The 14,430-nt window shown below is 40.9% G+C and overlaps 2 protein-coding genes across 5 annotated transcripts in view; one reads left to right on the top strand and one right to left on the bottom strand.

Annotated features, from left to right (window-relative positions):
* Nucleotides 1–763, bottom strand: part of C16H4orf33 (chromosome 16 C4orf33 homolog) — a 62,124-nt gene extending 61,361 nt beyond the window's left edge. For 3 of the 4 annotated variants that reach the window (XR_012908060.1, XR_012908061.1, XM_075950644.1), the window contains exon 1: nucleotides 688–755. The gene's annotated coding sequence lies outside the window, so the exon portion shown is untranslated. Of the gene's footprint in view, nucleotides 1–687 lie in introns of all 4 variants that reach the window. The other variant, XM_075950645.1, reaches the window with a different exon arrangement.
* Nucleotides 764–1,080: 317 nt separating this feature from the next.
* Nucleotides 1,081–14,430, top strand: part of Sclt1 (sodium channel and clathrin linker 1) — a 108,300-nt gene continuing 94,950 nt past the window's right edge. The window contains exons 1-2 of the mRNA XM_075950797.1: nucleotides 1,081–1,331; nucleotides 6,252–6,319. Of these exons, the coding sequence (XP_075806912.1) occupies nucleotides 1,298–1,331; nucleotides 6,252–6,319 (102 nt within the window). The 5' untranslated portion in view covers nucleotides 1,081–1,297. The remainder of the gene's footprint in view (nucleotides 1,332–6,251; nucleotides 6,320–14,430) is intronic.

Here is a 14,430-nt window from a genome sequence, read left to right as displayed (position 1 = left end):
TTTTATATGGGTGCCGGGAATCCTAAATCAGGCAAGCACTTCTTAATCAAGCCGAGCCATCTCAGGACCAGGACATATGTAATGAAACTTTATTTCAATGCATAAAAAAATATAATCAATTAAAAAGGTTCTATAAAGCCAGTGATAAGCTACAAGTAAACTTATTTTGCCATCACTTTCTCCGGTGTGTGTGTGTGTGTGTGTGTGTGTGTGTGTGTGTGTGTGTGTGTGTGTGTGTGTGTGTGTGTGTGTGTGTGTGTGTTTTAAGCTCTAGGGCTCAAACACACAGAATCACTTCTGAAAACTGGGAATGGGAATCTATCCACCAATACAAATTTTGCTTTTTTACTCTTTTGCAAAATGTTATCCTTCCTTAGATTTGAAGTACCTACAGGATTTGCAGGCTTCCCTGAATCCTGACTACGTGACAGGGTTAAATATCCGACGACAGCTCTCACTACTCCCAGACCTAGAAGGATCAGCTCGAAGCAGACTTGAGGGGACACCTCAGCCCCAGGACCCACAGCCCTCCTTCCTGCACACGCCCTACGGACGCTTAGTGTCTGAGAAACCAAGACTCGGAGAGCAACAAAAATATCTATCTAGTGCCTGCTCCTGTCACTGTTTTCGGTTTTCCTACAAAAAGAAAGGAAGAAAGAAAAATAAAATTAAATTGCGCCACACTACCTCAGGCACCCGCCACGGCACTGCGGAAGGCGCCAAGCGAGGGACTCAGCCCCTAGCGCGCTCAGGGATCCGCCCCGCGCCTGACAGATAGCCAATCGCCTGCCGGAACCTCAGGCAGCGCGATGACGTAGGCTACGACGCTCGCGCGATGACGGACGCGGCGTCACCGTCTCCAAGGAACGGTCCGGGGCACCGCTTTCAAAGTCGCAGGGCGGGCCGAGCGGACTCGGCGGCGGCTCGGGCTTCCCCGCTGTCCTGGCGTCGCCCCTCAGCCCCGCGGGGACGCGGCGGCCGAGCCCGGCGGTGCCCACGTCGCCCTCCGGCCGCCCCGCCGCCCCTTCCCCCGCCCGGGTCCGGCCGAGCGACGGACTCTGACGCGCGTCGCCTGCCTTCGGCGGAGCTGCGGGCCGGGCTGCGCCGCCGCGTGAGTGGGATGCTGATGCCTCCGCGCCAGGGCTCGGCTGCCCCGGCGACCCCTTAGCTTTTCCTTTGCCCACACAGCGGGGGGGGCTGTTTTATGTTTGTTTGTTTAGAAAAAAAATCTTACTCTCCTCCCCACCCCCGCGAGGAATCGATAAAGGTGATGAAAACTCCAAAGTAAAATCTCGAAATGGCCACAGAATTCGACTTACTGAGAGACCAAAGTAAGCGCCCTATTCCCTGATGGCAAATTCATCTGTAAGGTGCAATGTCGCTGTCGTTGACCTACTAATATGTTTTGGTTGTGGTTGGATCCCAGCGTGGAAATATGTGAAAACGGCAAAGAGGTCCGCTTCACAAAATGCTCGGTGATGCACCTAAGATTATGTATGTACTTAGCGAAGCAGAACAGCTGGTAAATACGCGTCCATTCCTTAAACATGCATAGTAGTTGGCTAGATCCGAAATAGGTTTGTGCTGCTTCTCTTGTGCTCGAAGAAACACGGCGATGATGGCCAGGAAGAGTTTCCAAGTCTGCAGTAAAGGACCTGCAGGCATTGCTCTGGTCGTTAGTTTAAAAGATGGGTGTTGAGCTGCTGTTTTATTACGTGCCAAGGGCTAAACAAACATAGCTGATGTCGGGGTGAAGATATTCTTGTTCTCCCAGTGCGTAATTGGCAGAGGGAGATAACATAAATCCCATAAACACAGGGACGCGGCAGCAGCTGCTGGCTCGTTTGCATCAGTTACCAAGGAGAGTTGATGGAATTATTGGGTAAATATTGGGATGTAAGGGAGAATAGCGTCTGACACCTGGCGCTGAACAAGCATTGACCATTAAGCCGTTATTAAACCATGGCCAGAGGGCATGCCGTTTGGACAGAGTTGACATCAATGTGTGTTTACTGAGCAGGACGGCTTAGGTATCCCAAGTATTTGCCGCGTTAAAGGGACTGGAAGTCTGCTGTGTTTAAAGGCAGCAAGGTTGCCTTGAACAGGATAGAGAGGTTTATAGAGGAGTACAGTTCAGTTAGCTACGGTCATCATAGGTAAGAAGTGGCCTAAGGAGGATGGATGTAAAGATTGAAGACTGAGAGATTTGAAAAACTAACGGGAGCAACCCGGGTTTTGCATCATAGACCGGAGGTTAAGAACATAATCTCTATATTTGTGTCTGTAAGTATATTACCTAGCTCTCACACTGCCTAAGTTTGATCCCGGGCAAAATCCTTGACCTCCGGTTTGTACCTTTGGTTTGGTTTCCATTGTTTTTCACTCATGAATAAGAACACCCTCACTGTGCAGAGTTGTGGGACTTAATTGGAACGATACAGATGAAGCCCTTGGCATGGTAACTAGTATATGTTAAATGGTCTTCTCTCGCTCTCTCCCTTTTTCTCTCTCTCTCTTTCTCTCTCTTCTTCCCTCCCCTCTTCTCTACACACACAAACACACACACACACACCACGACACTACAATAATAGCGTCATTTCATAGGTTTGAAGTGGGAAAAGCCTCATTCTATAAAGATCTATAAGTATGGCCACAATCTGATGTGAGACAGGAATTGCTTGAATGAGTTTTGCTTGGTGGTGGGATATCTGAATTTTAGAAGATGACTTTTAGAAAAAAAAAAGCACCATAATTCTTAGATAAAAATTGAGTTCCAAATACTAGCAACCCTAAGTAAGAGAATTTATTTTGAATTGAAAACTGAATAGTAGTTTATTAAAAGACAGGTGAGTGGAAGCAGAAATTCTCAAACAGCAAAGCATTCTCGGAATTTGTGTATTCAGGAAAAGGAGCATGGAATTAACTGTAAGGTTGGTATGAAGCGATGACAACCTGTGTGCTAGGTAAAGGTGTGCTTGTCCTTCTAGCCTCAGCACCTGCTGAGATGCAGATGATGCTGTCCAACCTCCCATCTGTCTCTGTGCTCTTCTACATTGGCTTCTGTCAATCTGATTTACTTCTCACGGCTTCCATTTGTTTTTGTTTGTTTTGTTCTGAGAAGATCTGGCCTCAAACAAGATACAATAAATCTTTATTTTTTTCAAAAATCCTTTAGTTTACATCTTCTTATGTACAAGAGGATTTCTTTAGTAGATTTGAATTATACTAAAAGAAAGTGATATATTAATAAACTTTAGTATTACATGATACCACCAGTGTCTCTAAAATTTATAAAAGCAAATGATTAGCACATTTGCATATTTATGTGCATTCATAACATACACAAAAGAAAACAAATAAGCCAAGTACATCATTGCAAAGTGAAAAATTCTTGTAATACAATTCAGGTCAAGAAATGGGAATGGCTAGGACCTGAAAAAACTTAATCCTTCCTCTTCTTCAAAAATAGTGAAAGATAACCACTCTCTTTAATTTTATTCCTTAATTTTGTTTATCGTGTTTTAGTTTTAAAAAGATCATGAACCATGTATTCCTCTGTGTGTCATCATTCATGATACTGTTAAATTTATCTGTGTCATCATATATTCTAGAATTAGTTCATTTTAATTGCATACACACTTGGCCATTTTTAATTCGTCACTTTTCTATTGTTTTGGTGGCTATCTGAGATAGTTCCAGCTAATGGGCCACTAGGAATACTACTGTTACTTTTTTGTTGTTATTATGGTTCTTGTGCCCAGTTGCATGCATTTTGGTTGGTTATACTGCAAGAATTGTGTTTATATTTAATTTTAAAGTTTATTGATTTTAAACTCCCATCAGCAATGTATGGAAATTCAGTTTGTTCCACATAATCACCAGTTCTCAGTGAGGTTGCAGAGCTGTGCTTTGGAGGCCAGAGGATGCTATCCTCTGATGTTCTCTCCCTCCCCTCTCCTCTCCCCTCCCTCCCTTTTTCTCTGTCTTTCTCTTTCTGTCTTTCTTCCTATCTTTTTTCTTTCTTTTTTTTAAGACAAATTCTCTGACTGGACTAGGACTTGCCAAATAGCCTAGGCTGATTGGTTAGGAAGTCCAGGGATTTTCTGTCTCCACCTCCCCAACCCTGAAATTACAAGGGTGCTTCACCAAGTCCTGCTTTTCTTATGTGGACTGTGCGTATTGAACTCAAGTCTCTAGCCTGAAAGACAAGCACTTTACTGACTGAGCCATCTCCCCTGTTAGCCCCCATTTGCACAGTCTTGAATTTTAATTTGTGCGAGTTTTAATTTATACTTTCCCAGTGTCTACTGAGCTATTAGTTGAACTCTTCAGAATATTTTTTGTATACTGAACCTTTTTTTCTGTTTCTCAGCTGATTAGAAGTTCTTTATTCTAGATACACTATCTTTGACCGTTATAGATCTTAGAAATGTTTTCTGTTTATGTTGTGCTTTTATTTTCTCAATGTTCTTTTTAATAAGTGTGGTACAATATAGTCCAGTTTGTTGGTATTTTTATTTTAAATGTTGTCTTATTTTCATATTTGCTTGGATGTGACACCATGACCAAGGCAGTGTATAGAAGAGATGGTTTATGGCTTTACGGTCTCCGAGGGTTATAACTAGCACGGTGAGGAACCTGGCAGCAGGCAATCATGGTGCTAGAGCAGTAGCTGAGAGTGCACATCTTTATCAACAAGCACAAGACAGACAGACACACACACACAGAGCCCACTAATAGGAATAGCTGTGGTTTTTGAAACCTCAGAGCCCGTCCCAGTGACACATCTCAAACAAGGCTACAGATCCTGTCAGCCTGTGGGGACATTCTCATTCAAACCACCTCAAATATTTGTTTCTTTTCTTCTTTTGATTTAATTATATAACCTTAAGTCCATAAACAAAAAGGTACCCCATTTCTCCATCTACCCCCACCCCAGTTCTGGAGTACCCCTTTGATCCTAACTTATTAACATGTATGTGTAAGTGTGTATCATTATAGTTATGAATTCTAAATACCTTTTTTTTTTTTTTTGGTTTTTCGAGACAGGGTTTCTCTGTGGTTTTGGAGCATGTCCTGGAACTAGCTCTTGTAGACCAGGCTGGTCTCGAACTCACAGAGATCCGCTTGCCTCTGCCTCCCAAGTGCTGGGATTAAAGGCGTGCGCCACCACCGCCCGGCTCTAAATACCTTTTAATTGGCAAGTTTTGTTTAGCCATGTGTATATTGCTGGTAGAGACCAAAGGAGTGTTGAATTCCCTGAGGCTGGTGTTACAGTTGTGAGCTACCATAAGTGTGCTGGGAATTGAATTTGGATTCTCTAGAAGAACAGCTAGTGCTGTAATTGCTGAATGATTTTTCTAGCCCCTCTTAAATTTTTTTATTTATTTGTGCATGTACTTGGACACATGCATGGCGTGGGGTGAATGATTGCATGTGCGCGCAGGCATGCATGCCTGTTTGCCTACACAGTGTAGGCAGAAGCTAGAGTACAACAGAAGGGAGTGGTTCTAGAGATTGAACTCACGTTGTCTAGCTTGATGACAGGTGCTTTTATCTGCTGAGCCATGTTGCGTTCCCAGTCTTTTCCTGATGTGAATACAGATGTGGCACAGTAGTGAAAGCTCAGCTTCATTCTGGGCCATCTTTCTCATGGTCTCATGGCATTCCCATTGAAATTGGATTCTGTATCCAACAATTTCTCCTCAGTATAGAATGGGTTATCTTTCCAGGTGATGTTAAGACTGCTCCACAGGTGTGGTGGTGGCTCATGCCTGTAGTCCTATCACCCAGAAGGCAAAGACAGGAAGATTCCCTGAGTCAGGCCAACTCTGGCTACATGTGAATTCTAGATTAGCCTGAGTGGAACCCTGTCTTCAAAAATGAAGGAAGGAAATAGAGAAGATATGATGTGTACCTTTCCAATCCTTTTTAGTGTTAGAAGTGGGAACAAAAAACAATGGAGAATATGTTTCCACTTCTGCCAGAAGAGACTGATAATTCAAACTTATAAAGGAAAAGATTAGTTCTTTGTAGCTGTTCTGTATTCATTTGGGAGTTATTATTTGGCTTATGAATATTAAAAAGACCTAATTTTACATTCCAAAATGATGTGCTGAAATTGATGATTCATCTTATGAGACGCAATCTCAGAGACTAGAAATCTTTCATTGGCTACCTTATATAGTAGCTGCTGTTTTCTTTGTTTTGCCAAATAGACTTACTGAAATTGGTTTTCTCCTTTGTTTCAGATGATAACCTAAGTCATATTCTTAGGCAGTATCAAATTGAACATATTTTCCAAGACCCAACTGTGCAGGTATGTGGAATGATTTAAGTGTAACAAACTAGATTGAAATTTGGTTGTAAATATATCTATTTCCTTATGAATTATTGATTGCAGTCAATACAAATCCTCAATATAAATTCTACTTAGAATTGTTAACACTTGAAATTGCCTGTAATCTTTATAATTTTGCTTATAGCTTTGAGTCTTGTACAGGAAATTTTGATTTTGCTAACTGTATATAGTAAGTTCTTTGCCCATAGAAATTGCTTTTTTTTTCTATCTTTGGAGCTAATGTTATATATGTTAAAGTATCTGAGGTCCAAAATGGGAATTCATTCATGCTTTGAAACATATTAAAGTGATTTCTCAAGATGTGTATAACTGTTTCAGTTCTTACAAATTATGATATTGAAAACCCTGTGAATGCTGGCTAAGTGTCCTGCATGTATAAGGCCCTGAGTTTGATTCCTATATCCCCAATTAAAAAAACCCAGAAATTATGACTGAGACATTAACTAACACAGATAATAATATACATTGATTTTTAATGTTTTCTTCCTGAGGTGTTATTTACTTTTAGATTTACTTTAATTTTAGATTTTATCAGCAAGGTGAATTTATTCTGATAAATATCTTACAACATGGGTCTGAAAGCTCATTTAAGTGGTAACAGCAGCAAAGACAGATTTTTGAAGCTCCAGCAGTTCCCTGGACATTACTGCAGCACATCTGCTGGAAGCTATAGCTGGTTTGATCATGAATGTGTTTTTACCAGTAACACAGCAATGGCTGCAAGACAACCATCAGAGGTGTCTGTATTACGCATCACGATTGTAATTATTGAAAAACTCAAGGTAGCAAATCAGTGAGGGACACATCTCCCCTTATCATTCCCAAAATATCCCTGCGTTAATTCTTAGCAGGTGTAGGTTCTTTTCTACATGTACAGTTTCTATAATCATATAACAGATCTTGATTCCTGTTCTTAGTCTTCGTGGCAGAGTACTGTTTCTGCCTCCTCCGTAGCTGCCAGAGCTCCATAACACGTCTTGCTTTTCACCATGCTCTTGGCAGTAGTGAGAGAAGAGGTGATGACATAACATGAGTGTTGGTCTCCTTAGCAGCCACGCCTTGACCATGTGTACTTCATCCCTTGGGGATTTGTTATCCTTGTAACAGCTATGAAGCATGGAGAAAAGTGGAACACAGTCTGCAGATTCAGCGCCAGAAGTGGAATGGCAGGGTAGAGGGGCTGGAGCTGCAAGTAGAAAGTGTGTCTGGAAGTCCCAGTGACATACTGGCAGTTCTAACCACAGGAAAAACCTACAGCTCTTGAGAACCTTAAATCCATTGTGGGATTTGGTGTGGCAGTGGCTCCTGCTGTGTGGTAGCCTAGCATTGGAGAAAAGGACAGTTGCATTGGTCTTAATATCAAAGAGCACTATAAACAGGCACTACCTTTAGAGGAGGCTACTATTTGAGATGGAGCATTCTAGAGATGCAAAAACAAGGAGCAGTAGTAAGTCGTGAAGCTAGAGGACATAGGGCCTGGTAGAAGACGGGCAGGAGAAGTAGCAGGGGCAGGGACCTGGGGAGCAGGCAGGTATTGATGTGCTAATAAATTTAAGGAGCACAGAGCTCAGGCTGTGGAGGACATAGCAGATGATAGCCCTCAGCACCCATGGCAAGGAGCCAGTCCTGTTGCCGGTGGTTTACAGACTCGTGGCTCTCAGATCGCTTGGCCTCTGGAGCCATCTCACTGCTGCCTCTGGCGCTACCAGCAGTACTGAGAGCCTTGAACTCAGGTTCAGCAGTTTATCCTGCTGCCTCAGCTTCTTCCTGCTGGGCAGGGTGTGAGAGCCAGAGAATGCTGTGTTCCGTCTAGTCTCCCTCTCCAATGTAAAACTTAGTGGTCTTCTACTTTGCCAGCTCTCTAAGGTTACCTGTTCTCCATTTGAACATTTGTCACCCTTTGGTGCACAAACTTTGGAGACTCTGCAGTTCAGAGAAATCTATCTAGTAGGTAATGAGCAAAAAGATGGAATGAGAATTTTATAGCATCATCTCTGTATAGTACATAGATTTTTATAATCATCCACAGACAATATTAAGTCCCTTTTTAAGAATCTAAGAATCCAATAGAGAAGTTACAGCACACTGTAAAACAAAGTAAAACTAAATGAAGTTGGAGATTAGAGGCATCCACTGTAGTGAAACTGTTTCACCTACCACATCAGCTCTCCCTCAAGACAGCCTAATTCCACCTCAGAGCAACAGGAACATGCCAGTAGGGACCTCAGTAATTTTAGAGAAAGGATCTGTGTACCAAAAGTGAACAAAATATACAAAAAGACAAACTGAAAGTTTTAGAGGTTAAAAACTACAATACATAAGATTTTTAAAATGTAGTAAGTCTTCAACATCAGACTTAAAATAGAAGTAATCTGTATACTTGGAAACACCTGAATTGTCTTTTCAGAGGAATAAAAAAGAAAAGAATGAAGAAAACATTTATGGGACACAACCAAGAAAAATCATATGCAAATTTGTGAGAGTCTCAGGAGAAGGATAAAAAGAACTGCAAAAGCTACTTGAAGAATTAACAAAAACTTATAAGACACCTGAGAGAAATCTAGACATTCAGGATTATATGTTTCTAAAATAGGTTCAACCCCAAAATGGTTTATCTAAGATATGCTGTAACTGAGTGTTCAGAAATTTTGTATTCAGAGAGTTTAGAAAACAGCAACATTAGACAATGACTCACCATATACCAATTAAACTTCATAATATTGTAAGCGAATTCCTTAACAGAGATGTTGTGTGGATCTAATTGGGTTAATAACAAAAGCCCAGAGTCAGATATGAGGGTTAATGCTGAAAAAGGTCAGAGAAGCAGAGCAGCTAGCCACCAGTTCTTAGCTCTACTGAATTCTCAGACCAAAGGGGTGATCCTATCCCTGTGAAACCTCAGACTGAATCCTGAGCTCCTTATATTCCTCTCCACCTCCCTAGTGCTAGGGTTAAAGGTGTAAGCCACTACAGCTTTGTTCTGTTTCTCTTTTAGACTGATTCAACCTCGGGTGGCCTAGGGTGACCTTAAACACACAGAGATCCCTCTGCCTCTGTGTCCTGAGAATGCTGGGATCAAAGTGTATGTCACCACTGTCTGGCCTCTATGGCTAATTAATGTGGCTAGCTTTGTACTCTTATCTTCAGTCAAGCTTTATTTGTTAAAGCACAAATAAAATATCACAATATTTCCCCTTTTGTCTAAAATAAAAAAGTTTATAACTAATATAAGAAAAAGTATATACAATAAGTACAATAAATATATACAATATATACAGGTAATAAGTACATCAACAATGTCTAGTCCATTTGCATTTGATAAATTCAGAGAAAATACTTATCTATCCTATCTTGGTGAGTCCAAAGTATTGTACCTGATTTACTTTTTATTCTAAAAAACTATCTTTTTATATCTCTCAACCTTATACACTTTACAGTTCTTTACTGAATTTCTTTTCTGAGTCTGGTAAACAAGAAAAACTATAACTTCTAGTCTTCAACTCCCTCAGAGACCTGAGAAGGAAATAGTATTAACTGAGTAAGCAGGAATTCCTGTACAAGCAAGCGGCCCAAAAAATGTAAGAAATGACAGAAACATCTGGCTGCCTGGAGAGTCACCCAAGGTTCCTCTGAAACATTGGGGCATCCATTTTGGGCTTACAGGACTAGAATATTTGACAGACTTTTATGAAGCAGGATTTTTGAAGGACTGTCCTGCTTGTCTGGGCAAGGTTTGGCAGTCACTCTCTTTTGTGTCCTGCTTATCCAGTTTGCACAGCGTACTGTCAGCAGTCGAGGCAAGAGCACGCTCTGAACTGGATAACAAACGGCACAGCTACTTTTGCCACAAAGAAAGTAAACTCCATGTGGAGTTTCTTTGATGTCCATCATCTTCTCCAAAGTAGATTGGTGCTGCCAGGAGTAGACATGTCTCACTGTCTTAAAAAAGAACCCATGTTATTAAGACATCTTAAATGCCTTATTCTTCAGATCTCTGAAGTGTTTGAAGATGACCCGTTTATCTAAACTATATCTGTTTGATCTTGAAAATATACCTAACATGACTATAAGTTTGATTGTATTAGGTAACTAATTTCTAGTCTGCATTACCTTATTATCCTAAATAGTTGGTAATAATAACTTTCAAGGGCTAGAAATTTGCATTACATTGTTAAATGACTTGTATAGGTACAATACCTTGAACAAGATTAGAAACATATGTACAGTATGTTCTAATAAAAATAATCTTAAATTTGTATCTATATGCAAAAATCCATATCAATGTAAAATATTTAAAACTAGTAGTTGCTATTTTGGTTTATAAGTAGATTCAATAATCTACTTTTTTATCCTATTTCTGTATTACCCCTTTTTCTTTTTAGAGTAGATTCAATAATGTACCCTAATATCCTATCATCATTACAGCCTTTTTTTCTTTTCAAAACAAGAATCCTGAATTTAAACTCTTTTGTTCAGCTTTTTTCTTGACCATTACCAATAACAACCTGAACCAACCACTCTAAACAATGACAAATATCCATAACCAATTAAATGACCAAAACCCACCTATCCTACCTCTTGGGAATGTGGGTATCATGTTCTAAGTTTACTTTCTGCTGTCTGGGGGTGACAGCATCTTTAGGGGATCCTGAAAAGAAAAATTTTGGGTTAGTTTTCAAGACCTGGGAAAGTTATCATTTGTTGTCCAGTCTCTGTGTAGTAGGAAAGTGCAGGGCTTGTCTCAAGTCCTGGCTAGAGTATTCTGTGAGGCTGGACCATCTTAGCTAGCCATCTCGAAATTGTTCTGAGCAGTTTGTAGTCCAAAGCTTATCATTAGGTAGCGTTTTTCAGCTTAGTGGTATTATCATCATCCTAGTGAAATCGTCATAATTATGGGACCCCATCATCCTTTTGGAAACTTCAGAGTTTGCTATCAGGCATGGTCATGGTTCATTGCAGAAAACTTATATAGACTCAAACCCAAAATCATATACAGGAAACTAAATGAATGAAGCCTTTTTCTAGAATTAGTTAGTACTCTATATAACCATTAATATCATGAAAAAATTAAAACATATATATACCTATATTTAAGTATATTTTAATTTTATTTAATATATATTTAAATATTTTTAAATAAATGTCTATATAAATCTTATATGTTTTGTGAATATTTATACCTTAAGAAAAGCTTTAAAGAGTTAAAATAAAACCAAAGGATTATGAGATTAGTAGCAATAAAATAGTTCCTCAATTTGGTTCTTCTTCTATTCCATATCAGGTGTCTCTTCTGACAAGAGACAAAGATTTTGGATTTTCCTTTAACAAGCATGCTTGGGTTTAGAGAAGGAGAGAGCTACATTCCAACTCCAAAGCCAGCTTTAATTTTTTTAACTGGACTGAGACTACAAAAAGACCATTTGTATTATATGTCTGTAGAGAACAGAAGAAACAAACATTTGAAAAGATTTATGAAATTTTATCCTGTTGGAAATGTGATATACCAATAGGTCAATTTACTCTTTTCTTGGGACATTTTTTTTCTGGATAATTTGTCCCTTTTCTTCAGATGTCTCATTTGTCAAGTGGTCTTCTGATTCCTTAGCTGGATACCTTTATTCTCCTGAAAAGACAGAAACAAAACCTTCCCCAACCGTAATTTTGGGGAGACTCTCTTTTGGCAAGTTATATCTGATCATATGAAAAGCATTTACTAGTCATATAAGTTAGTTTAGATTGAATGGTCACCCCTGATTGGTGACCTATCAACTCTTCTAATCAAGAAGTCTCTTGATTCATATCAAACCTTTATCAATTTTATTCATGGTTTCTCCTGTTTTTTTTTTTAACCTTTTAAAACTGTTCTATCGTCCACAGAGTAAGGTATTTTACAGTAGGCAGTAGGTTCTTCAATTGCTCTGGAAAGGAGTTTTGTCCACAATGACAGGAGACAACTGACTTTGGCATGGGGCCTGCGAGAAGCTTTTTTTTTTTCAGAGTAGATTCAATAATCTATCTTTTTATACTATAATTTCTATATCTTTTTTACTACGTAGATTCAGTAATCTACCCTTATATCCTACCATATCAACCAGGTAGAGTGAGATGGTTTATTTCAAGTAGAACAAAACTATCAACCAAGAATTTACTTGTCAAAACTGTCCATTAGAAATAAAAGAGATAAAGAATAGCTGAGAGACTTCATAACTCTCCAGCTGCGACACTGAAACAGACAGTTCATTAGGCTGAAGTAAAAAAGCACTGATTGTCACCATGTTGAACTTTGAAAGTAAAACTTACATACAAGAATATTTTGTTATTGGGACTGTGATATTTAGGTCACTTTTAAATCTTGTGTAGAACTTAAAAGGCAGAAATGTTAAAAGTAACTTTAACTACAATTGCTTCCTGAAGAATACATAAAAACAATAATTTGTGACTTGGAAACTTTAATTGTATGGAAGAGAATAACAATACAAACTTTTTGTACATCATTCTAAAAGGTCAGTTATAAACACTTACTCTGAAACAAGTTTGAGATGTTTTATGCATGCCTCGTGCTCAATACAAAGCCAAAGCACTTAGGAGATACACAAATGATAGAGAAAAGAATCAAAACATACTTTTTATAGAAGTCATTAATCAGGGAGAGAAAGCAAAAGAAGCTGAGAACAAAGGAACTTCAAAACAGAAAATAGCAAGATTGCATTAGTAGTATTGACAGTAATTACTTGTGAAGTAATTCTCCAGTCATAAGACACAAAGTAAATGAATGCTATTTATAAGAGAGTCGACTGTGGCTTAAAAGGACACTTAGAAGTTAAAAGTAAAGGGAGGGTAAAAATATCCCATGCAGATGGAAAGGAGGACTGGGACTCGTCCCGCACATCCTGTTGCTGCTGTGTCATGGACATCCTGTAGCCCTGGGTCTGCAGGACTGCCTACCCCGACCTGTGCGCCAGCAGATCACAGATGGGGTGGATTTGGAGTGGGTCAACATTTAACCTCAGTTCCAGGCCTGGGCAGTTGCAGGGTTGGTCAGTCCGCAAGCTCTCCCCTTCACCACCAGGGTGAGTTCTCCAGCATTGCTCTAGCTATTTCATAGCTAGGTCACCCCTTGCAGCAGTGAGCAAGAGGTGGGGTCTGTTCTCGTGGTTTCACAACCTCAGGATTGGTTCTCCCACACCCACACCTTCAGGGCCAGCTCTACTGTGTTGTCCAGGCGCGGTGTAGAGGTCACTCCCGAGTGCTGCAGCCAGTGAGGGGCAGGGATAGCTCTCCTGCCTTTATGACCTCTGGACCAGCTCTCCCATGAGGCAGAGACGGCGGATCTCTTCCCTGCCCATGCTGCCACTTGACAGATGAATAATGGCGACAGCTCTCCCACCTGCCTCAGGCATTGACTGGGGTGAGGGAGGCATCTCTCCCCAGCCCATGCTGCCATTTGGCAGATGAGGGACAGGTCCAGGTCTCCCAAGCTCGTGTTCTCCAGCAACATATCTGTGCCCTGTCAACAGGATCAGCTCTGTTGTACTACCCAGACAAGGTGCCGGGCCTGCTTTTCTTCTCCTGCTGGAGATAGTATGGGATGGGGGAGGGGGCACATTTCCTCGTCCCACCACCACACTGCAGACAAAAGAGGCAGTACCAGCTGTGCCCCTGTCATGATCTCAGGGCGAGGCACAGGGCTTGTTCTCCTAAAGAGTTGGGTCATGTCCCCCACCTGCTGCAGGTGTCGAGGGGTGAGGAGAGGAGGGCATCTTTCCCTCACCCGTGCTGCCCAGGTGAGGTGTCCGGGCCCTCTCTTCTGAGTCTTCAGCTGATGAGGGGCAGGACCAGTTCTCCCTAGTGTTGCAGCAGTGTGGTGTGAGGCTAACTCTGTATAGCCCTAACCTCTCTTCCTTTCATGGTGTCAAGGACCACAGGCCATGACTGCATCAGGGCATGAACCTAGGCATGGGCAGTAGCCAGGCATCATCATGTCACTTCTTCAGATACGCCTGTGTCCACAGGAAGTGACCCGTTCTGTTCCCCTCCCCATAACAGTGCCCCATCTGCCCAGCACCAGA

This window comes from Microtus pennsylvanicus, chromosome 16, assembly GCF_037038515.1.
Source record: "Microtus pennsylvanicus isolate mMicPen1 chromosome 16, mMicPen1.hap1, whole genome shotgun sequence".
NCBI lineage: Eukaryota > Metazoa > Chordata > Mammalia > Rodentia > Cricetidae > Microtus > Microtus pennsylvanicus.
The sequence above is the reverse complement of the archived record's forward strand: the minus strand, read 5'-3'. Positions and strand labels throughout refer to the sequence as shown.